A 25,347-nucleotide genomic window follows, 5' to 3' on the forward strand; every position below is an offset into this window, starting at 1 on the left:
TTTGTGTGTTGTTGCCTTAGTGATTGCCAAAAGAAACTAGCCTGCTTGTTTAGGAATCTGTAAACACAATAAGGTTGCTGGATGTTACTGCAGCTAGGAGTCCAAACCTGTGCAAAAAGACAGTGATTTCCTTTAGATGAATGTGTGTGTATGCAGGGCTTTATTTTATGAACTTACCTCTTTCACCTCTAAATCCTTTCTCACCAGGAAACCCTGGTTCCCCCTTTTGTCCTTTCTCAAGATGGATGTTAATGCAGCCACGGCCTCCTGGAGGCCCTCTTTCACCTTTGAACCAAACATATGGAATATAAGTAAATCCTCATGAGTGACATGTCTTGAAAATGAATTTTAGTGAAGGCTTCCCAAACAGAGAAAGCCTTCAATTACTAATGCAGTTCTCAGTTGTTTCAGCTCACTGCAAACAGAATTTATTATCCTTCTCTTGGTTTTTAGTTAATTCAGTAGTAATCGAGGTGATGTTAAATCAGAATTATTCCCTGCTTGTCTGGAATGTGTAAGATGGTGATTTTATTGCCCACTCCACAGTGTGCTGTCTGTGACTGCACCTTGGAGATGGTTATTCTCTTTCCTATATTAATATCTAGAGAGATTATTTCCTGAATGTTTTACGTAGATTGAAGAACACAGGCAATATGATAGAAGACTTGGAAAATCTGAAGTTTCAGATGTGTATAGGACAAAATTAAAGGTTTGTTTGAATAAGTGATCTTACTCTGTTTGATTTAGTGGTAAATGTACCTATTTATTTGAGTGGAATTTATTTTTCTTTAGTAATTTTTCATTATGCGTTCCTAAGTGAGATAAATGGATTTAGTATTTAGTGTCTCAGAAAATGTAAGTGAATATACCCTTATAACAAGAACAAAAAAGTAAATATGTTCCTAACACAACAGTAATAAAACTAAACATGGCAGTAACATCGCTACAGAGTGAAGCACATTTTTACAAACCTTTTATTCCCATATCCCCACATTCTCCACTAGGCCCAGGTGGACCCATTTTTCCTTCTTCACCTTTTACGCCGGACATTCCCATTGGGCCTTGTGTTCCTGGGAGTCCTGGGAATCCTTGGGGTCCTTGAATCCCTTTGTTTCCTGGTAATATTAAATGCTTTATTTGCATAATCAGTCTGCTATGCTGTTGCTGTCTTATTCTAAGGAACAAGTATAAAGCAAAAGGCAGGAAGTTTAGAAGGGCTCCGCAGGAAATCAGCAAAGCTAGAGAACCAACAGTTGGAGCATGGCTTCATGCCAAGATCAAACTTGTCTTGAAATCCAGATTGGCTTGAAGCAAACACCTTCCCCCTCCCTCCTGCTACCCCCTGGAGATTTAGGCAACACTTACTAATAAAGCAGTTATCCCCAACAAATCTTAAATACAATGAATAGCCTAAGACATGACCAGATTTTGCATGTGGCTACTGGAAATCATGACTCCTACTACCAAGATGACAGAAGAAAACAGGATTTTGGTATACCTTTCAGAACTTTTGCCTACTAGCCAGTGATGATTTGGGACCAAGGTCACATTTTTTTATAAGTATTAGATATAATGTGAAGCTATTTTTGCACTTATTCATAGAATCATGGAATTGCTTATGTGGGAGAAGACCTTTAAAATCATGAAGTCCAACTGTTAACGTAGCACTGCCAAGCCCACCACTAAACCACGTCCCCAGGCACCACATCTAGATGTCTTTTAAATACCTTCAGGGAGGGTGACTCAATCACCTCTCTAGGCAGCCTGGTCCAGTGCTTGACAACCCTTTTGGTGAAGAAATTGTTCCTAATATCCAACCTAAATCTCCCCTGGTGCAACTTGAGGCCATTTCCTGTTGTCCTATAACTAGTAGCTTGGGAGAAGAGACCAACACCCACCTTGCTACACCCTCCTTTCAGGCAGTTGTAAAGAGCAATAAGGTCTCCCCTCACAACCCCAGTTCCCTCAGCTGCTTCTCATAAGACTTGTTCTCTAGACCCTTCACCAGCTTTGTTGCCATTCTCTGGACATGCTCCAGCAACTCAATGTCCTTCTTGTAGTGAGGGGCCCAAAACTGAACACAGCATTCGAGGTGTGGCCTCACCAGTGCTGAGTAAAGATCCTTTCTTCCCTCAAGCAGATCAACAGTCCTGCACAACCTGGTGTCATCTGCAAACTTACTGAGAGTGCACTCAATCTCCTAGTCCAGATCACTGATAAGATATCAAGCAGAACTGGCCCCAACACTGAGCCCTGGGGAACACAGCCCGTGACTGGCCACCAACTGGATTTAACTCCATTCACCACTCTTTGGGCCTGGCCATCCAGCCAGGTTTTCATCCACTAAAGAGTACACCTGTCTAAGGCATGAGCAGCCAGTTTCTGCAGGAGAATGCTGTGGGAAATGGTGTCAAAGGCTTTACTGAAGTCTAGGTAGACAACATCCACAGGCTTTCCCTCATCTACTAAGTGTGTCACCTTGTCATACAAGATCAGGTTAGTCAAGCAGGATCCGCCTTTCCTAAACCCACGCTGACTGGGCCTGATCACCTGGTTGTCCTATATGTGCCATGTGATGGCACTCAAGATGTACTCCATAACCTTCCCAGGCACCAAGGTCAGAGTGACAGGCCTCTAGTTCCCTGGATCCTCCTTCTGGCCCTTCTTGTAGATGGGTGTCACATTTGCTAACCTCCAGTCAACTGGGACCTCCCCAGCTAGCCAGGACTGCTGATAAATGATGGGAAGTGGCTCAGTGAGCACTTCCACCAGCTTCCCCCATATCCTTGGGTGGATCCCATCCAGCCCCATAGACCTGTGCATGTCTAAGTGGAGTAGCAGGTCACTAACCATTTCCCCTTGGATTATGGGGGCTCCATTCTGCTCCCCATCCCTGTCTTCCAGCTCAGGGGACTGGGTACCCAGAGAACAACTGGTCTTACTATTAAAGACTGAGGCAAAGAAGGCATTTAGTTCCTCAGCCTTTTCCTCATCCTTTGTCACTATATTTCCCCCCACATCCAATAAAGGATGGAGATTCTCCTTAGCCCACCTTTTTTTTGCTTATGTATTTATAGAAACATTTTTTATTGTCTTTTACAGCAGTAGCCAGGTTAAGTTCTACTTGGGCTTTGGCCCTTCTAATTTTCTCCCTGCATAACCTCAGGACATCCTGGTAGTCCTCCTGAGTTGCCTGCCCTTTCTTTGGAAGTTCATAAACTCTCCTTTTTTTCCTGAGTTCCAGCCAAAGCTCTCTATTCAGCCAGGTCAGTCTTCTTCCCCACCAGCTTGTCTTTTGGCACATGGGGACAGCCTGCTCCTGCGCCTTTAAGATTTCCTTCTTGAAGAATGTCCAGCCTTCCTTGGTTCCCTTGTCCTTCAGGACTGCCCCGCAAGGGACTTTGTCAACCAGTCTCCTAAACAGGCCAAAGTCTGCCCTCCAGAAGTCCAAGGTAGCAGTTGTGCTGACCCCACTCCTTACTTCTCCAAGAATCAAATACTCATCAGCATACAATCACAGACTGCATCAGTAAAGGAGATAGTCTGGATGTAGCAAAAAGTATATTGTTCTTATTATATCATATTATAACAACAAATAGTCAGGAAATAATAGTCAAGGCCAGGTTGGATGGGGCTTTGAGCAACCTGGTCTAGTGGAAGGCGTCCCTGCCCATGGCAGGGGAGTTGGAACTAGATGATCTTTAAGGTCCCTTCCAACCCAAACCATTCTATGATTCTATCACCATGGAAAATTATGTCAGTGTTGTAAAATAACTAAGCACCAGGATGCCCCAAAATGCATCAAACTATTTCCACCTCTTTGTTTTATTCTAAGACAAAGAACAAAGGATGCTATTGTTATTGCCTCTACCCTGCTGGAGGGTCTTATTCTCGAAGCTGGAAAGGGAAGAGGGTGCAAAGTACTTCCTAGCTTTAACAGCAGTAGAAACAGCTCTTTCTACAAGGGAAGTTATAGATGAGGTGGTTTGCAGGATGTTCAACATACCTGTTTGTCCTGGGAAACCAGGTGATCCTTTATTTCCTGGATGTCCTGGCAGTCCTCGGGAGCCTGGAGGACCTGGGGGACCTTGTGAGCCAGGAGAGCCTTTGAGACCTTTGATTCCAGGTAGCCCAGCTAGGCCCCTGTCTCCCCTCTGACCTTTAAAGCCTGGTAAGCCTGAGAAAAAGAGCTTTAATCAATGCATGTAAATTATGGAAATGTGTTCAGCAATTGTATCTAAAAAGTAGAAAGTGATAGATTTTAGTAAAAATTTGAATATCATCAAACATGGCAAAATAACTTGAAAACTTTGCTACCGTGCTGGAGTCCTGGCTCTGCCTAGATTTTCACCTGGAATGATTGTTTTATTGTATTTCTTTAGTGAGAGACATATCAGTAGAAGCGCCCTACGAAAAATCCCTAGTAATTTGTAAATACTTTTGAAATATATGTCTCCTAGCTCTCCCTAAATAACACTTCCATTTAAGAATAAGGATGATAAAAGTATCACAGTAATGACAGGAGCTCAGTTAAATTACTCATGACAACAGAATATGGGATAACTCTTCCATTTACTACTTCACAGTTAACACACTGTGACTTGGCCAGCTAAGGAACAGCATGGGAAGGGAAGGGAAGTTGGGAAACATCTGTGATGCCCATTATACATACCTTGAGATTAAGGAAATGTGCAAAACCAAAATGTATGCTCCCACTAACGAGTAGTCCCCATGAAAATACTTGTCATGCCAGCCAGAAAAACCATGTGATTAAATCTGATAGAAAAGATGTGCAAAGCTTAGAGCTGCGAGGCAACCTGATGGATGTTGTGTACCTTGAGGTCCTGGCAGGCCCATGACACCTCTGCGTCCTGGTGGCCCTGGTAAGCCCATGTCACATGGTGAACCAGGGAAGCCTGGACAGCCTGGTGCTCCTATATCACCTTCTGGGCCTCTAAAACCTTTGGCACCTGGAAATCCTGGGGTACCAGGCTGTCCTGGAAACAAAAAACATTATAAGATGTTTTACTTCCATTATTCACCATCCCTCAGAATTCCTAACTGCAATTTTGAAATGTACATGTTCAGTTATTGTAATATCTTACTTATTCTCTACTTTTTGCATAGTTTGTGAAAACTGATGCTTTTCTGTAATTCAGAATTGGCTGTTGTGGAGATCTTCTTTCTTTAAGGAACAAATACAAATTCAACTCTCACCTATAGGCAAGGATGACTTTATGGCACAGAAAGGTAGTTTCTGATGTGTAGGAGCAGAATGGAAGGAGCTCACTGGCCTGCACCAGCTACACAACACTGGGGTCAGTTTTATAGGTGTTCACTGCACAGAAGGGGGTGTGTGTCTGCTTAGGGCCAGGCAAAAGAAAGACCTATAAAAGCAAACGGCAGTATCTGCTGTGAAGTGGGAAGGAAGTGGCACTGTGGAGACATCTGCAGCAACCAGCAAAACTCCTGTGCAGAAATGAGGAACGTAGTGCCCAAGGTACTGAGGATTATTATATTGTATAACTCTGGGGTAAGAAATTCACTCCCCTCTCCCTGAGTGTTCTCCCACCTTTTGCCAGTCTTTTCAGATTTGAGTAAGCAGGAGTGACTATCTGAGTGGCAGCGCAGGAGGCCCTAAGCACAGAGGGCCACAAGGCAGCAACTAACAGGAGTAAGAATAGGAAGTTGCACTGTTACTCCCTGGACTGGGTAGAGGCATCTTCCCCTTCCTGCAGTGCAGATCTCAGTGGCTGATCAACCCTAATGGTAAAAATGTAAATGTAAAAATAGGGCGTACCATTCACAGTCACCATTATGGATCCAGGTAAGAGTAAGTTTTATCTGAATCAGTACCAACTTTGCTCAGATTGTCTCCTTTGAACACATGAAAATACTTCATAAAAACTGGCTCATACCTTGAAGCCCAGGAATGCCGGGATCACCCCTTGCTCCTTGTGCACCAGGGGGTCCTGGCAGTCCCCTGTTGCCTGGGATTCCTGGAGGACCGTATGTGGTATCACCTGGAACACCTTTCTGACCATCTATGCCAGGTGGACCTGGAGGGCCAGTTTTACCATCAACTGTAGATCCTCTTTCACCTTCATCACCAGGATCACCAGCTTCACCTCGAAAGCCTGTTGATATGATTTTTAAATTCAGATAGGGCATAATTCAGAAGTTGGTTGTTTGTCTTTTTCCCCCCCAGAAACTGTGGAATATTGTAATACAAATTTAATCAGAATTATGACTTTGCAAAGAAAAATAACATAATAGATTAAGTTTCAGGTTTCTCATTTACAGCTAATGATACACAAGAATTGAAGCAGGTAATTATTCCCATGGGAAGTGACAGTGGTTTGCTTTGGGGCAGCATCTATCTTGTGTGCTGTCATTCTTGTCCTGTTCAATCCCTTTGCTAAAATTACACTAATTATTCTCAATTTTCTGAGAATATTTCCTCTCTGGACACTGAAATTTAGGTTATTGCAGTGCCTGCAATGCTGGAGGAAAGAAAGGGAAACTGGTAAAGATTCCTCTTCCATTAGCTTTTGTTGAAATGTGCTTCCAATTCTATTCTACCATGGTAGCTACCTTGCCCTGCATGTATATGTTACAAGCTTGACCAGCAGGTCTCCTGGATTAAGAAAAGCACAGTTCACCTTCTGGCCCAGGGATTCCTGCTCCTGGCCTGCCTCGATGACCTTTTAGCCCATCAAAGCCATTTGGTCCAGGATGACCGGGGAGTCCTTTTAAACCCTTTGGTCCTGGAAACAGAAAGAAAATACGTAAAAAACTGACAGAGCTCTAAAATGTGTGGCCTAATGAAACAGTAATGCATCTCTATCCCATGCAAATTCATGTACTTTGAAGACGAGTGGATTTCAGCTGCTTCTAACACTTCAGGCGGGAGCCACCACCCAAGTCATGACCAAATGCATGGCTGCTGTTTTTCTAAATGGACTTGTTCCCTAATCCACAAACAGGAGACTGCAAATCACCAGAGAAAATTAGAAAAAAAATCTCCTGTAACATTTTAATGTTTCAGAACATCAATATTAACCTAGTGAACGACAGGTGTTAACTCAAAGTCCTATATTCTCTTGCGCTATAATGATGCTCTGGAATGGTGTAGATAAGCTCAATATGCTAATCCATATTCTTCATGTCTGTATAAATTTTAGCTACCACCTACAATACTGGTGTCAGGGAGCTGTGTAATACCATATTAAGCAGCTTGAAAATCCAGCACCTCCATTTTCAGGATCAGGATTTTCTGGGGTATTTCAAAGGTTTTGGAGGTGATTGCAGGCAACATTTTGCCAGTTCCTCGATGAATTCTTTGAATTTAAATTAAGTTGAACAAGTTGAAGTAGCTCAATTGCAACTTGCCATGAGCAATATGGTTTTAGAAATTACAAACTTGCAGCATATCTTGGCCTCTCACACCTTTTTTTCCCCGTTATCCAGATGTACATATTCTGGGCCTTGTCCGACTCCAGCCATCTGCATATTTTACAGACTCTCTCATGTATTTTAATTGAGGCAGGACAGAGTTTCAAGCTACCTTCATTTAGTCATTTCTATGGAGGCAGCCTGCACGCCTTTTGATCATGCAAACTGCAGCTGTCAGGCCCTTGATTCTATCAGATGAGTATATTCCTGTGTATTTGCAGTTTTATATTTTGAGAGATATATCTGTTGAAAAACTAGAATAGTGTATCTTTTTAGGATAGCTTCTTTTTTTAATTAGCAACTTAAAACTCCATTTAAATTAAAACAAAAATTTTCCCATCTGTAAACATACCTTGAACACCTTTAAAACCTGGGGGACCTGGATTTCCAGGGTATGGTAATGTAATGCAGACAGTCTCACCTGAAACAAGAGGGAGAAAGAAAATGGCCTATTTGATTTTAGAATAAATGGAGTCTGAACATTTACTGTAACATTTCTGTGGAATTAACCAACTGGATGTGCAACGGTAAAGAGCAGGGACTGTTTATGCACATTGTTACTTCCATATTACTTAAGGTTTGATGGAGAATCTTAAAATATATTTTTAATGATGCTTATTTTGTATAGAATATTGGTAATGATTCAAATGGTTGTAATACAATTGTATTCTGCAAAGAAAGATTTTATTTACTTGTTGCAGACATTTCTCTTTACAATAGTCTCTGTAGTAAGAAATAATATTTTAATCTCAAATCTACGTACATTTCTGGTTCATGCATATTGCTATCAGTGTAGATTTTTTTATTTTGGTAGGGATTTTTTTGTAACCAAAACCAAGACCAAGCCTTAAGCATGAGTTGTATTTTCCTGCCTCTTCAGCAAAAAAGCATTGCCTTGCAAATCCCTGCACTCAGGAATACTCTCCACTCCAGAAAATAATTCCTCTGAGTGTTCAAGTGGCACTTTGCAGGTTTAAGGTCCCTAGCAATTCATATTCTCACAAGCATCTGCTGCTAAATACTGACAGTATGGTACCTTTCAGTGCTCGTATTTCACATGTCCACTGAGCTTGCCAAAATTTATTTTCACTGTGAATGAATAATACTGTATATAATACATATGAAACTGTAATGGATGCTACCAAACATGTATTTTGTTATTTGGTTCTTAATGTAAACATTCAAAATTACCTTTCTGGCCCTTTGGACCAGGTGGCCCAATACTACCAGTATCACCAATGTCTCCAGGGCTACCTCTTGCTCCTGGAGGGCCGGGAAACCCCAAACCAGGCAATCCCATCTGTCCTTTTACCCCAGGAAGTCCTGGGACCCCAGGGAATCCTTTATCACCCGGCAGTGGTGCTACAGAATTACCCTAAAAGAAAGAAATTGTTGATAAGAAATAACAAGACCTTATTTCTTTCCTCTCTTTGATTATCAAAAGCCATGTTAGAGAATTATCTGGAGAAAGCACTCTTCAACAACTAAGTGACTACATGGATGATGTTAGTAGTTTTAAATATTCAAAGGCAATAGGAACAAAGGGTAGAGTTTTGTGGGGTTTTTCTTCCTGATCCCATAATATTGGCACACAGTATATGCAAAGATTATACACAGGAATACCAAAATAAACAGTAGTAATTCCAAGGAATTAATTTTTCAATGGATAAAAACGATGGGTTTTGGTCTAGGCTAACATAAAATTCTAAAAGTGTTTAATCTGTTAGGAATCTGGAATAAAACGGTACTTTTTATTAAGTAGCTAGCCCCTTCATAAGACAATTTGTTAACTGAAATGGAAAAAATTCTGAGAAAGTCAAATGTACCTCAGCTCCTTTTTCCCCAGGCAATCCTAGTTCCCCGTCTCTGCCATCATTACCTCTTTGGCCTGGAAATCCTGGAACCCCAGTAGGACCTCTTTTACCTTTTATTCCTTAAAACAATTTGAAAAAAAAAAGAAGTATGATATTTGCAGTAAGTTTTGGGGTTTTTTATTTCTGCTCAGGTAGACACTGGGTAACCATTCATCATATCTGTATGATAATTTCCAGTTCTTGAATTCACATTTCCTTAATAAGGTATTTTAGGCTTAGGAAGGCAGTATGTACTCGGACACCTCATGGAACAACTTGGTCTCTCTGTAAAAGACGTGTTTACAGGCACCACAAGAATGTGGCTTTTGTTCATGCTATATACAAAGCGAAAATATTTTGCTATTGAAATCAGTCAGAGTTTTATTCTTGATTTCAGTGAAATCAGGATATAGAAATGCCATATGATGAGGAATATTTGCATCGATATTCCCAAAAGGTTTTTATTTTTATTTTTTTTTTACCCCTAGATTTCTCTTGCATTGATACTGATGAAAATGTAATTTCTGCATAAAGGGCAATAAAACTATTTTAACCCAAAGATTCATTTTGCTGTGTCAAGAAATCCTCTGCAAATAAGCAGCAAATGTTTTGCCCTGCTCCAACACCTGTAAACAAACACAGGCATGCAAAGCTAAGCTAACTTTTCACAAACGATAAGATGGACAATCTTTTGCCTGAATAATTAGTTTAGCATTTCTAACTAAGATTTTCCATCAGATTATTGTAATTTGTTGTCCTCTTTCTTTTGCTTTTGCAAATCATAACCATAACTGTGGAGATGTTTTGATCTATTTAATTACAAAAATTTCAGTTGTGCAACTGGTGGCCTATTGTTTCTGTTTGATGCCTGGTCAAAAGTAATTTTTAGAAATAGAAGCAGGGATCTGAAGAGCCATTGAGACTTTGAGTTTTTCTGAAGAAGGATGTTGGTGGTTTAATTTGAGATAACAGCTGGGATACTGGTATATGACACTTTAGGAGGTGGCTTCTATACAGTAATATTTTTTCAAGCTTTCACAATAATTGTATTCTGCTTAGTCTTTGCTATACAGACCTCTGTAAGACTGATTATCAATCACATGACATGAAAAGTAGATTTTAGCATTAATAACTTTATGGCTCAACTATAGAGTAAAAAAAAACCAAAACAAACAAAACACTGTGTTGATTGTGTGTTTAGCAAGACGAAAATGAATGGGATGGCGCCAAGAAAACAGTTTGGATATGCATGACCTCTAGGCTTAAGTAACTTACTAAGCTTATGACTTTTTTAATAAAGAGTAGATGAATATGGTTCACACTATTGCCTAGGTATGATATAGGAAACAAAAATGCTAATGATAAAATGTGTGTTTACCTTTTATTCTAACTCTTCCTGGATCACCCTTCTCTCCTTTTTCACCATGTTGTCCAGCAGAACCGGGTGCCCCCTTGACAGAAAAAACAAAGACTTGTCAGTTATCTGCAGCAATGAATCAATGTGGGAATTGAGGGGACAATTAGATATTCATCTCTTGCTCTTGCATTGTTTCCCAGAATCAGACCAATGAAAGTAACATGCCAAAAAGAAACGCTTATATCTTTTGACGTCTATAAAGAGGTGTGTGAATGGCACCTGGCCTTTTCAGCCTGACCCTACCAAATGCAGATACACAACTATAAGAAATTGTAATGCTAGAAGAATTGGGTCAACGTCTGTATACAGCTGTGGCTATAAATGCATGAATATTAAGATGCAAACAATTCACAAACTCTTTCCACTGCAGACTTCAACCCACAATCCACCAAGGCTACGCAGGAAGGGAATCTCTGGAGCACGGTGACTTCTGGATGAGGTTGTCCTCCCAGAAGTGAACATGTCAGTAGGTAAGTGATGCTTTTTTGCTGAGTGAAAGCCCACAAAGCTGCCAATAAAAAGTCTCATTTATGTCTAGTTAGGTACCTGGTATTGTCAGAAGAATCTATGATTTGACAGGCTTAGAGTGGAAAAGAAGTACCTTTCTATATTTTATGCTGGTTTGTGCTCTCAGTTCTCCAAGCAGAATGTGGTTTGCGAGGGTCTGTGTCCAACAGTACACGTGGGTAAATATATTTTACCACGTGAAATTTAAACAGAAGTAAAAGGCCACCAAGTTTGAAAAACTGGGGTATTATTTAGCCAGTTTCCTTTGTTATTCAAAATCTTTCCTTCAGAAATAGGTGTAGAAAATACAATTTATAAAGTGATTGTAAATGATGACAATTGTAAAACAGGCAGGAGACTTCTGAAAAATGTGGTGTATCTGAAACCAGCAGTGACTATTTGTGAAAATGTTTAGATCTTCAAGTTGGCAGTGACCAGTTATTAGTGTCTGAAAAGTGAAATGAGATATTTGGGAAGAAAAGAGAGGAGAAATATTGAAAAAGTATATATATATGTAGGAAATCAATTACATCAAAGCACTTCTGTACTGAAGGGAATTATTTCTTTCCAAACTGATTACTTGTCCTTATTTCTCACTTAAGTACCCCAAGAACATCAAAGTGTTCAGGAAAAGGCATCAAGCTTTACTTCAGAACCACAAGGGCTAAAGTGTATTTTCAAAAGTAACAAGAAGATTGAAATCTCACATAATGCACTCAGGTAATAGGATTTTAAGAAAAGAAAAATAGAAACAAATGCAAAGCTTGTAATGAAACCATTGGAACTAGAATGACAGAGCCCCTCCACCTTCTTTCTTCAGTCTCACATTGGTTTTGTTTTGGGTTTTTTTCTTTTGAAAGAAAATGTTCTGGAAACTTGCACATAATCACAGAGTCACAGGTTGGAAGGGACCTCAGGGATCATCTAGTCCAACCTTTTCTAGGAAGAGCACAATCTAGACATGATGGCCCAGCACCCTGTCCAGCTGAATCTTAAACGTGTCCAAGGTGGCCAAGTCAACCACTTCCCTGGGGAGATTATTCCAATGGTTGACTGTTCTCACTGTGAAAAATTTTCCTCTGGTGTCCAACTGGAATCTCCCTGAGTGCAACTTGTGCCCGTTCCCCCTTGTCTTCTCCATGTGACCCCTTGCAAAAAGAGAGTCTCCATCATCTTTGTAGCTACCCCTTAAGTACTGGTACATGGTGATGAGATCCCCTCTGAGCCTCCTTTTCTCAAGGCTGAACAAACCCAGGTCTCCCAGCCTGTCCTCATATGGCAGCTTCCCAGTCCTCTGATCATCTTGGTGGCCCTTCTCTGGACCCCTTCCAGCCCATCCACATCTTTTTTTGTATAGCGGGGACCAGAACTGTACACAGTACTCCAGGCGTGGCCTGACAAGCGCTGAGTAGAGCAGGATAATGACTTCTTTCTCTCTGCTGGCGATGCCCTTTTTGATGCAACCCATCATCCTGTTGGCCTTCTTGGCCGCAGCAGCACACTGTTCGCTCATGTTGAGCTTCCTGTCCACCAGGACCCCCAGGTCCCTTTCCACAGAGTTGCTCTCCAGCCAGGTGGATCCCAGTCTGTGCTGCACTCCCAGATTATGTTTTCCCAGGTGCAAGACCTTACACTTCTCCTTGTTGACCTTCATAAGGTTCTTGTTGGCCCACTCTTCCAGCGTATCCAGATCTCCCTGCAGAGCAGACCTCCCTTCTGGAGTGTCTACTTCCCTGCTCAATTTGGTGTCATCTGCAAACTTCATCAGGCTACACTTGATCCCGTTATCCAGATCACTTATGAAGATGCTGAATAACATTGGGCCTAATATCGATCCCTGGAACGGAACTTTCAAGCAACTCCTCATGTGAAAAAGAGTTCTGCTACTAAAACAAAACAAAACCTCAAAAACCCCAAACATAAAGCCCCATAATGGAACAGTCATAAAGACACACATATCTACCTATATTTTCAAAGAAATTGCTCACACACACAAGAAATTATATTAAAAAAACCCTCTATTTGACATAATTTTTGTACGCAGCATCCTAGATGTACAGTCCACATGCCAGACCAGAACAAGTGGAAGAAAATCACAGTAAGTCCAATAAATCATCCTGCCTTCAAAAATCTTTGTAGGGTTTTTCCATGAAAATCTGGATGTCAGATTTGTTAACAGTGGAATGAACTGATCTTAGGGAAAAATGAACATTGTATGCTGATGTCAAATGATTTTAGTACTCAGAATCTTTATTGCCAAAAAGTTCATTCAGTTTTTGCTCTTGAGGAACTTGAAATGAAATTGTTACATTGCAAGGAAGCTATTCAAGCAAATGAAAACTCTTTATTTTGATGATTATAGGAGTTTTTCTTTCTAACAACTACTACATCAAGGGCAAAATTTTTATTCCATTTCAGCTTCATTGCCAATATGTATGTCATGGAGAGATAAGGCATTGCCTATAGTGGATGATCCTTGTGGAGAACAAACTTCAGCTGAGTAGTGACTGAAAATGGGAGATTATGAAGTACTATGGAACAGTAAAGGGATAAACACTAAAAAATAGCAATGCCTTTCAGAGTCTGTGGGAATGAGACTCTACATTATGTTCAAACTGCCTCATAAAATAAATTTAAGCATATCAAATAAACTAGGTTTTAAAATTAATTTCTAAAAAAATTATAAAGAAAATTACTTGAAATGCCTGAATCAAATCAAGGGTTCCTTTCCTTTTTCTTCAGACCCTGCCTGCCCCCAGGTCGATGTTGACATAAAATCCATCTTGACCTGCTGACGTCATGCAATTCTTTGCCTTGACAAGATTTTGCTGGAAATGCTTTCCCTTGAAATAACTGAAAAATCATCTGCAGTGAAGCAATTTGTGCATCTACATTTTTTTCAAGAAAAGCAATGCGTATTCAAAACTAAAAGTAAAAACAAGTCAAAACAAAACAAGATGAACATTTACTGGCTTTCCTAAGCCTCCAGCCCACCACACAAACACAGCATGGGATTCTGTCCCTCAGTGTAAAACTCTGCCCACTGCTACAAGAGAAATCAGATAGAAGCTAATAAAATGCCTCCTCCAACAAGACTGTGATAAGAAAAGTTGATAAAGCTTTCAGATAGTTTTTCAAGGCAGTTCCTCCACCACTCTGCTTAAATGCCTCCTGCATAAGTGGTAACTTGATGTTATTTATTTACTGAAGCTTACGAAAACTACTCACAGGGAGGCCTGGTGATCCCATTGCACCAGATAAGCCTGGGTCACCTTTTTCTCCATGTCTTCCAGGGTATCCCATTTGTCCTTTCCTTCCTTGAGTACCTGGAGGTCCTTGCATACCACGGGCACCAGGAGGACCAGCACTACATGAGCAGAGGCCTTGATTTCCTACGTGAATGTGTCAAAATTACATTGAAACAGTTGCAAAATTAGTACACAAAAAATAACACTACCCTTTTTCTTTTCTCTGTTAGTAGTGCACAGACCATTTTATCTCATTATGGCCTTCAAAGGAGTGAAGTGTGTCAGTCTCTCTTTACAGTGCTGAATAACCGCTGCACTGACATGACCTCTGGTTTAGAAGCCCCAGTGGCAACAAGCCATTTAACTCCACACTCTGATGGGCCTTATCCTCCAATTTACCATAAATGTCTTGCAAATTTAGGTCTGACACATCTGACAAAGGTCTCATATTCAAATTTGTGCTATCCAGGCATATTTACCTTTTTCTCCTTTTTCACCTTTTCTTCCTGGAAGGCCTATCTGACCTTTTGCTCCAGGTTCTCCAGGGATCCCTCTGTCAGCACAGATTACACCTTTGAAAAAACCAAATTGTACAGCTAGTATAAATCAGGTTGATTGTTTCCACAGCTTAGGTCACATGTTCTCCTCTCCCTTATCCTGTTACCATCATGTGAAGACCTAGAGATCTTGTGAAATGCTTTACAAGTCGTTGCTTATAGATCATACTACAAGAGTCAGTCTGGCTAAAGTTGATGTTGACACATAGTTTTTTTGTCGCCACTACTTCCTTTTTCCACTGTAGAACTTCACAACTCTTGTTTCTTTGCTAAAGGATGATGATTTCGGTTTCCTCCCCAGTTTGCTGTGTTTTTAACTTCAGGTGATAAATTTTTAGGGATGTTTTTAATGTACGTTACTTTGTGGGTTTAAATCACCCAGAAAACTATGAAAATCTTGATATCTCACTGATTGACAACTAATGGGAAAAACGTTTTCCGCATCACATGTAAAGTTTGATATATCTGTCAAAATGCACTTTTCACTTCTATGGTTTTTGTAGGCCCAACAAAAGCAATGAATCTAGTAATAGGCAGAATGATATTCTCGCCATATAAATTGCTGTTGAACCTACTGGGTAGTCCAGGTAAGCCTTGTCTTCCTGGCTGCCCTGGTAGGCCTGGTGGTCCAGGAAATCCAGGTCTTCCTGGGATTGATTCACCTGTTCCAGGAAAACCAGGGTCACCTTGAAAACCTTGAGGTCCTGGTGCCCCACCTACTCCTGGCAGGCCAGGCAGACCTACAAAGAAAATAATGGTATTTGGTCCGTACAGCTTCACAGTAACGAGTACCACAAGATATCAAGCAGGAAATTACAGACCATTCATGAACTGTCCTGAAGAAGAGCTTCTACATAACAAAGACTTAAATCTGAATCTTTAGGTTTTCCAGGATTCCCAGGAAAAGAGGCTTCTGCTTTAGACCTTCTTACTCCTTCTTCTCCTCCTCCCTCATTGTCTCTTTTCCTGACATCCCAGTTATTCTAGTTCCTTACACAGAGCAAAGTCATCCTCATCACCTTCCTTTTTATCTCTTTGAGATGGAGAATAGAGTTTTTGAGCACAGCACTCCAGATATAGGCATACCATGGATTTACAGTGCATTCTGCTGTCTTCTCTTCCTTTCTAGCAGTTCCTAATGTTCTATTTGGATTATTTGGGTTCATTTTTGACCACTAAGTGCTGAGCTAGTATTTTTAATGAACTCTCTGTAGAGCTCAAATCCTTACTGTTGGTGACTTGCATCAAGCAAGACAAAGAACAGTTTTAGCTGCTTTCTCTCCTACTGGTATAGAATTCACATTTTATCCCCTGCTTCTCTTACTTGTTCCATCATCTCCTGGTCTTCCGAGCAGGCCGGCAGGACCAACTGGTCCAACTGACCCCATATCACCTGCAGGACCTGGAAATCCAGGATCTCCTTGTGGACCTACACAGAATTATAAAAAATTGTGAACTAAACACCTTATGCAATTGACAGCTTAAATCTAAATCTAAATCAAACTGCAACCAAAATTATAATTTGGGAACTACACATAAGTAAAATACAGTAACTTCTTTTGTCTTTATGAAAGATTTTAAAATGTGTAACAATTTAATTTTAAGGTGGGAGGATTTGGTTACTTTTCTACGGATTCCTGCCCATTTGGTGGGCACAGTTTTAACTCTTCATCACTCAGAGTAGTATCCTTGTGCTACATATTTCAGAATGCTGGAAGAAGTGTTTGCCCAAAATAAATATATGTAGCATTTAAAATAAATGTGCATCTCATGTTATGCACATTTGGCAGCGCACACAGGGAGGTAATTTCAGAATCATTCTAGTTGAAATTATCCATATTTTAAAAAACATATTTTCAAAATTGCTATAATGCTTAAATTTTAAAATTGCAATTACGGACTGATAAAGGAAACCTGAATCAGATATAAAGGGCTTCATTAAATTGGAAAAACAAAATATTGGTAGTAGTTCTGTTCTCAAACAATTCTGCTAAAGGCCTCTTTCTCTGAAGAATGTATCCACTCACACACCGTGCACATGATTAACTTTAAATATTACTTGAGATATTAAGCATGGGGTTAAGTCTTTTGTGGCATGGCCTGGAAACACAATTAGATCTGTAAAACAGATTTAATTGATTTTTGGATGAGGCCCCAATCTAATGGGAAGGCTCTGCTGAACTGGGGTTGTGTTGTAACTTCCTTCTGTGCCCACAAGCAGCATTTTCTGCACTAGAAACACAATTTATTTTATATTCTCTGTTAAAATGTTGTTACAGTACAGGTTCCCCAAGTGTTAGATGCCAAAGCAAATCCCTCCCAGGCAGCAGGCTTGGCTGTTCCCCACAGGCCCCTGCTATGAAATAAGAACTTCCACCCAGCTTTTCACTAATCAGGTAACGAAGATGGGGATAAAGGGAGCTGGGACATAAAAACCCAGCCTGAGGGTTAGTTAGGAAGATGATAAAGTGGATGGGTATTCTGTTGGGATTACTAGTTCCAGGATTTCACCTCTGCTATGCAATAGGAAGCTTAATCATAGTCTAAAATCTGTGTGTTTTGGCAATTCTGAAAATAGGAATGCTAAATTACAATGGGAAGGCCAGGTTTCTTATTTGCCATCTATTATCCAGGATGGGCTTATTTTTCATAGCTTTTTCTTAAGTATGCTTAAGTCCAATCCTAGGATAGTCCTGCAGATCTAGCTGTGGCTGTATGTGTAAAGATCTTTCAAGCAAACATTTAATTTGAAACTTGTATATTTAATGTAATTCTGGTAAGATCAGTGTGACACAACCAAACACAGCATGTGGCTACTAGGAGGATAATGTTTTAGGATCCTGGCCCATGAATCCCTAGCAATCACCTTCCCACACCTTCACAAAATAGGTCCTACACACTTTAAACAGCAGGAAGACTAATTAAAACTAGTTATAACCTTTTACAGGAAGCAGTGGAGTTCCAACAGCTCCAGGAGGACCTGGGGGCCCTTTTTCTCCTGGATCCCCCTGTAAAAGTCCAACAATGAATTTTACTAATAGATACAAATACGCAGCGTGCTAGCATGTAACTGAAAATTTCAACAATGGGGCATATAAGGATGTGACACTTATCACCTGGGGAACTTGATATTGACACTTCATAGCTTTTAAAACCAGGCAAAAAGTTTTAATATAATCATTATCTTCCAGTATACCAGTGACTAAACAGTAATATACCTACTGCACTTATCTATTTGACTCTTCAGAGCTTGTGACTGATGTATTTGATTTAATTAATTTAAAGACAAATCAATTACAGTAAATCAGTAGCCATTTAATTGAGATGTTTTGATTTAACAACCAAGCTGTAATTACTTGCCTTAAAATTCTAAATCAGAATTTGGAAATTACTTCTATGGTGACAGATAAGCATTAAGAGAAGAGGTTTCACAGTCTGACAGATATTATTGATGGTAAGAGGTACTCAAAGCTCTTATAAGAAGTTTAAAACATCTGCATCAGGGAAGCATAAAAGTGCCTACTAATGGCAAAGAAAATCACTTCTGCTTGGAGGATTTCTAAATTAGCTTGGATTTTGATATTTAGAATTGCAAGTGAAGTGGACTTAAGGGAATTCTTTTATGTGGCAAATTGTGTTAGACTTTTTGCTTTGTAGATTAGGAATCAACCCTGCTCTCTGCAGGAAATGGGAACTGAGAAAACAAGAATGTGAATGTGGGAACTGAGTAGTGAGGTTGCATTCCTGGGACTGGAGTTCAGGGACTTTTAGGACACAGACAAGATGAACTGGGGCCACAAAACTGGATACCCATTCTTACACAAGTTAAAACAAGGAGTCCATGTCTTTTTCTGGGCTTTTTTATAAACTGGTATCTCTATAATATTTAAACAGTTCTGGAGCTGTCACTAACTGCTGTCCTCTTGACCTTTGGCCTTTTGATTGGCCTTTTTCCTTTTACTGTATCTTGCAGAATGAAATTACATCATTGTGTTGTCTTTGGCTACTTTTAAACAGGAATGTAGATTAGTCTTCCCTAACAACATAGAAGAATCTTCCGTGTGGCAGGAAAGAAAAAATAAACCTAGCATTTTTCCTCCTCTGATAAACTGAAAAAGTATTTTGAGATTTAAAATGAACGTAATGATGACAAAGGTATCAAAGATTTGTACAATAGATGGATATGGCTCAAGTCTTATATGACTTTCATGCTGATTTTAAAATGACACAATCAGAACACAAGAAAGAACTGAAGAATTGGTGAGCCAAGGTCAAAAATTTCAGTTCTTGGTACCTCCTTAAGTGACAAATTCCAGTGGTGGTCTCTGAAAATCTCTGTCTTTAGGCTGCTAAGTCTTATGACCCTTTCTTGATGGCAGCTTCATACTTTCTGTCTTTTCACTGTTGGTATACTCCTACATAGTGGCATATATATGTTTGGATTATTTTGTTGACTGTTTTCTCTTCCCATAAAAATTTCAGGAGAATCAACTTGCCAACAGTTTATTTAAAAAAAAATAAAAATGCCAAAAATGTCTACCAGAAGCGTATCTCTACTGTATTCTGTGACCTGGAGTGTTCTTAAAATGAAAGCTTATAGTCACTCATCAGTTTCACTGATATCCCTATTAAGCATCAAACACTGTATTTGTTCTGTAAGTTTCTATAGCTTTATATAATGTTAATGGCCAAGAACATTTTGCACTGCCTGTAAAGACCATTCATTATTTTAATGAGCCTCATTCCATTAGCAGCAGAGACAAATGGTCTCAGTGATTTCAACATGACTCATATCCTCCCTTGTATTTTGCCTGAAGAAGGTATTCTGTGTTTTTTCATATTTATCATGGAATGGTTGATGTTAGAAGGGACCTCTAAAGGTCATCATGTCCAACTGCCAGGCTCAAGCAGGACCACCTAGAGCCTGTTGCCCAGGACCATGTCCACACAGCTTTCCAATATCTACAAGGATGGAGACCAGTGCTGAGTAGAGGGCAAGGATCACCACCCTCGGCCTGCTGGCAGTACTTTTCCTAATGCAGCCCAGGATATCATTAGCTGCCTTTGCAGCAAGGGCATGTTGCTGGCTTATGTTCAAGATCCACACTGTGTTGCCAGTGTCCAGACTTAGGGATCAACAGGTATACCAACAATTCCTTGAAGCCCATTCTTTGCTTTAAGCAACAGTTAACATTTTTTAAAGATGAAATCTGCTTTGAATGCAACAGTTTTTTTTCTGAGTCTCTTTCTTTTAAATCTGAATGCATTTTAGATTCTCTTTGAATGTATTTATTTCAGAAAATCCATGTGAGGATAGGCTATTCTCAGGAGGGTTTTTAATCATACTCTTGTTCCCCCAGTTTATGTGATTTTTAGCAGATCATAAGCAACACCTGATGAGGTCAGATGAACAGCTGATGCAGTCTAGATAGATCTGCACTTCTCAGGTATAATCAGATCTATCCAACTGTTTCCCAAGCAAAACTACAGCATCTGTGCAATCATTCTGAATTTTGCTTATCGGTATGAGTTAACCTGATTTTTAAAGTTATGTCTACACTTGATTAATTTCCTTTTACTCCATGCATTAGCAACTGTAATCTCATCTTTCCAAATCATTATTGCAGGCATTCAAACTTTTCCCTAGCATGATCTACCAACAATTAGTGATTTTTTGCTTACTGTTTGTAGTGTTAATTGATGGCTTCTCAGGCTGTGGGCTAATCAATGGAGATTGAAGACTGTTCTGTCTATACAATGTCTTGTCTCAAGTTTGTTAATGATGCCCCCAACAGAAACAATACACACATCGGGGTGAGTGCTTTTTAACAATAGAATGCTTAAGGTTCAATTCTATTTTTGAGTAATGGACTGTAATGATTTTTCTGTTTAAATAAGATATGCAATATTTCTGTCTAATTAGTATCTGAGTGATCCCACATTGTTGTGAAGCTGATAATGAGCAAACGGGAGAAAAATGAACATCTATGGGCCATTTTTTTTACCCCAAGCATGACTACATAAATGAAATCTTGGGGGAAGAAGCTGATCTAGCACTCCCCTGGAAGTCCTAACTTGGAAAGAAGCCAGCCTGTGACTAAACCAGACGTTTTGATTGTACTTTAGTTATTTACTCCATGTGTTTGTCATTTCTCATTTGTAAACCTGCTTCTTGAAAACCTGTATGTTTTGTCATCAGAGATTATGTAGAGTGTGTTCCAATCAACAGAGGTGATTCTTACTCAAATCTCGAGTGTCATTCCTCTGATTTCACAGGTGCAACTAATCGTGCTTTAAGAAAACTTTAAGAAAAGTTACTGTTTTATACGCAGCTTTCCAAAAAGACTATTTCAGAGGGAAATAAACACTCTTGACTTTTGTATTTCAGAATATTTAGAGCCAAGTTCATCAGTGCCACAATCTCTGCAATATTGTTTTTGTCCGCTGTACTGTGGTAATAACTTAGATAATGAGCTTTTCCAACCTTGCTGTCTCTGCTGATGGTCCTGTCACCCACTTTCTTTGTTGCAACATTTCACTTCTCTTGCTCATACACTGCTGACCACTTGGACCCTATCCCAGTGACTCTCTAGACCTTCCCCCTGGCTAGACTCACTGCTGCTTTACTCCTTCTAGAGTAGAATCCAGAACTGGTCTTTCATTCTGAATGTGCTTTAGCATTGTAGATTCCACAGAAAATATAATAGTTCCTGTCATTCAGGTTTTTTTTGTTAGTCAGAATTAGAATATGATTCAGTAGTCATAATTACAATATGATCATTGCTCTGCAGCCTGCAGAAGAAAATTCCATAAATTTATATCCTGAAATGTCATAAGACTGGCACCTGGGTCTTCTGAAATTGTATTAAGCACCTCTTCCATGCTTTTCAGATGAATATTCTCCTCTTTTACTGCTTAGTTCCCTGGATGTGACACCTACATGTCTAATCCCTAATGGAAAGCAGCATGTATTGTAAAATAAAAAATGGCTAGTGTCACCTAAGTGAGCAAAAGTAGGAAATGTTTAAACAAAGCTGGTGTGAAGGAGTCCAATTTCCATTCTGGTAAGCATCTTGGAAAAGCTACTTATGTGAACAGGTTGAACACATGCAAAGAGTTTTGGTAAGTGATGCAAACAAGCCCATCTGAATAAAATTTTGCAACCTAATTTGTGCCAATTATCATATGTTCATAGACCAAAGTTTATATGATTGTACTGTTACCTAAATAGCAGGTTCCTTTACCTAGCACACCTCTCTGGGGAATGCAGCTTAACCTTGAATAACTTGCAAAGTAATACAATTCATCGATTAGACAGCTATACTGGCAGATTAAAGGTAGCTATTGGCAATTGGGATTAACAAGTTCCTATGGCATGCAAAATAGAATTCCAACTCTCATATACGCCAAGCAGGAATGTTTAATCACACTGTTATTTACTACCATGGTGGTGAGTGACTATGACTATCATGAAAACAGTAAATCTTAAAAGTAATTACAACTGTATGAAAGGAAATGGTCTGATAAGCAGGTACATTTGGGAGGAATCATTAGCATTTATACAGGGGGGAGCATGTGTGTGCACATATATGTGTATTGGGTTTTTTTACCTGTATGCCTGGATACCCAGGTTGTCCTGGAAAACCAGCAAATCCTGTTTCCCCCTGGAAAGGATCACATAAATATAATTTGATTAACCTGTTAAGACATTAATATAATTAACTGTTCAGTAATCTGAACTGAACAAAAACCAGTAAGGAAGTCATACAATACTGTCATGTTGTAATAACATTCGCAGTTTGTTTCAGAAAATTTACTGGGCTTGTACAAGCGATTGTATGTTTCATGGAATCTTCTGTTAAAAAAACCCCACAGCATGTATTGCCAGGTTATTTAGATAGTGGTCAGTGGGTTCAGTGTAGCTGAGGCACAGAACTAGCTGGAATACATACCAGCAGACTCTAACAGACTGTCTGCTTAATACACTCATCCAACCAGTATTCAAAATCTTTAGGTAGGCAGTGGTGAAAAACAAAGCCAAAAGTAATTTTGCAGATAAAAGTCACGTGGAACATAACTCCAGATGTTCTGTTCATTAATGTGATTTATGAAAATCGTGATCATTGACTTCACTAGATTTGAAAATGAGCTGGGGAGAGGAGATAGAAAAAAGGGTACGATATATATACCCACATCTGTTGTTCTTTTCTCCAGTAAGATGTTGTAAGTTCATAACTAACATTTAGCACACTTAAGAGCAAAACTGAAATTTCTTGAGCCAGAAGCATGAACTAAGCATGCATATAACACAAAATTACACAAACAATGTCACCATGGCAAACAAAGTTAACGTGCTGCATAACTTTTCTGTCATGCTATATGCACATCCCACTGGCTTTTCCTTCTGCTTGCGACTTCAGATCCCATTAGCCAATTTCAGCCAAATTTCAGAGAATGGCAGAAATTCAAAGACAAAGAGTTCATACAACTTCTGTGGCAACAGTTCGCAGGAGAGAAAGGAAGGAATGCAGTTTGAGCTGTCAAGTATGTGGAAATTCCAAATCTGCACAAATCCACAGAAAATCAGATCTCACTGATCCCACTGTTCAGGGAGCTGCTTATACTTTATGTCTTCTTACCTTCATTCCAGGAAAACCTGCAGGTCCATAAGAACCAGGATTTCCCTGATAAAAGCAAGTAGAATGTGAACTAAAACAGTAAAAGCTTATTCAAAGCGACACCTATTCAGAATTGCTGAGCAGTTAATGTTCCTTAGATAATTATTACTTGGGATATTTCCCAATATTATTATTATTCAGAATTGCTGAGCAGTTAATATTCCTTAGATAATTATTATTTGGGGTATTTCCCAAAAACTTTGCAAAGCTTTTGCAAATAATTTATATGAGATGGACATGAATTTGAACTGTAGACCAAAGTAAACCAGACAGGTCTTTGCTTAATTTTTTTTTATCATATTGCACCAAGCACAGTAGTGGACACATTGCTCCATGCGAATGCTGTTATGCAAATCCAGCACAAGCTGCTGAAAAAAACTGCCATTGGCATGTACAGAATACATTCAAATTGCTGTGTTAGCACTGTGCTACTCCAGAGCAGCTTTGTGCAGCTCTAAATATTTAGAAAACCCTACAGATTCACTTTCTCTCCAAGGACTAAAGGTCTGTATGAGCTTATGTTTAAGTCTGAGACAGGGTAAATCCCAGGGCAGGAAAGTATGTCAGAGTAGTTTAAAAAATCCTTAAAATCTTCCTTGGAAATGCAAATTTAAACTGTCAAAGATATTATGAACCTAATTGTAGTGAATTTGTGAAGTAATTTATTCTGCAACTTCCTTACCTGCAATCCAGGGAATCCAGGAGTGCCTTTTTCACCCTTTTCTCCTCTCCCAAGCATACCCTGCAGCATTCAAAATACTTTGTTTAAAAAAGATGCTCAGTGAAGATTGCCACAAATTTTATTTTTTGTGCATGTTTATTAAGTTTTATATATATTACGTTAATAGATCTTGTTTCACTTGCTAGTCTCAGTCACTGGGGCTTACTTCATACAGCACCAGTAGCAGTGCCTGCGTAGCTGCGGTTATTCAGCTTCTGTGGTCTCTTCTCCAAGCTTAATGTGCTTTCACCAGTTTCATTTTTTAATGGCTTTTTTTTTTTTCCAAAGCTCTGGGCTTCTTTTGGACGGCATCAGTCAATTTCTCAGTTCCTGCTTATAACTAACAAGTGTACTATTATCTACATGGACAGCTAGTATTAGAGCAAGCATATAAAGCCCATCTTTTTCAAAGTAAATCTGATATAAAAAGATGGGTTTTGTCTCCTTTTCCAGTGCTAAGTAATGTTGGTCCTTTTATGACGGAAAATGAATTTCTGAAAAAGTGCTAGACCTAGAAATGTGATGTTCAGGCTTCTTGTTTCTTCTCTTCTGGCTACAGAGCTGAATAAGTCTTTAACATAAACTAGACTCATTCTTTTGTCCCCAATTATATTCTGTATTTCTGAGATCTGGTAGCTTCTTGCCTGTGGATCTTCCTCCTCCAAATCTATCAGCAATAAAGACTCCAGAATCTTTCTTGTGGCTGGTTCTGCTTAGCATCCAGGAACTCCTTATTGGGACACCAATGTTTAAATTAATCATGCTGACAGAGAGAAAAGAAAATGTAGAACACATAGCAAAGAGCAACTCTTTCTCCAAACAGGTGGGTCTGCCTTCTCTACTCTTGAGGATATCCGTAATGTGAAATTAAAGTCTTTCCTTATCGTACTTAGGGAAAAAAGCATCATGCC

General features: G+C 39.5%; 1 protein-coding gene and 1 long non-coding RNA gene across 2 annotated transcripts in view; one reads left to right on the plus strand and one right to left on the minus strand.

The window, feature by feature from the left end:
* LOC142059752 (uncharacterized) overlaps window positions 1-25,347 on the plus strand; it is a 74,189-nt gene that overhangs the window by 47,175 nt on the left and 1,667 nt on the right. Inside the window, exon 5 of the long non-coding RNA XR_012661508.1 lies at window positions 20,729-20,851. This is a non-coding gene — a long non-coding RNA (uncharacterized LOC142059752). The remainder of the gene's footprint in view (window positions 1-20,728; window positions 20,852-25,347) is intronic.
* The window catches only part of COL4A4 (collagen type IV alpha 4 chain), a 77,235-nt gene that overhangs the window by 20,300 nt on the left and 31,588 nt on the right, over window positions 1-25,347 (minus strand). The window contains exons 16-33 of the mRNA XM_075098774.1: window positions 24,398-24,457; window positions 23,677-23,721; window positions 22,648-22,701; window positions 17,976-18,045; window positions 16,362-16,466; window positions 15,613-15,777; window positions 14,960-15,052; window positions 14,461-14,624; window positions 10,687-10,759; window positions 9,282-9,388; window positions 8,647-8,830; window positions 7,808-7,876; window positions 6,663-6,767; window positions 5,919-6,137; window positions 4,836-4,997; window positions 4,007-4,177; window positions 972-1,115; window positions 178-285 (exon numbers count right to left, since the gene is read on the minus strand). Coding sequence (XP_074954875.1) covers window positions 178-285; window positions 972-1,115; window positions 4,007-4,177; window positions 4,836-4,997; window positions 5,919-6,137; window positions 6,663-6,767; window positions 7,808-7,876; window positions 8,647-8,830; window positions 9,282-9,388; window positions 10,687-10,759; window positions 14,461-14,624; window positions 14,960-15,052; window positions 15,613-15,777; window positions 16,362-16,466; window positions 17,976-18,045; window positions 22,648-22,701; window positions 23,677-23,721; window positions 24,398-24,457 — 2,098 coding nt within the window. The remainder of the gene's footprint in view (window positions 1-177; window positions 286-971; window positions 1,116-4,006; window positions 4,178-4,835; window positions 4,998-5,918; window positions 6,138-6,662; window positions 6,768-7,807; window positions 7,877-8,646; window positions 8,831-9,281; window positions 9,389-10,686; window positions 10,760-14,460; window positions 14,625-14,959; window positions 15,053-15,612; window positions 15,778-16,361; window positions 16,467-17,975; window positions 18,046-22,647; window positions 22,702-23,676; window positions 23,722-24,397; window positions 24,458-25,347) is intronic.

Source organism: Phalacrocorax aristotelis, chromosome 7 (genome assembly GCF_949628215.1).
Source record: "Phalacrocorax aristotelis chromosome 7, bGulAri2.1, whole genome shotgun sequence".
Classification (NCBI taxonomy): Eukaryota; Metazoa; Chordata; class Aves; order Suliformes; family Phalacrocoracidae; genus Phalacrocorax; species Phalacrocorax aristotelis.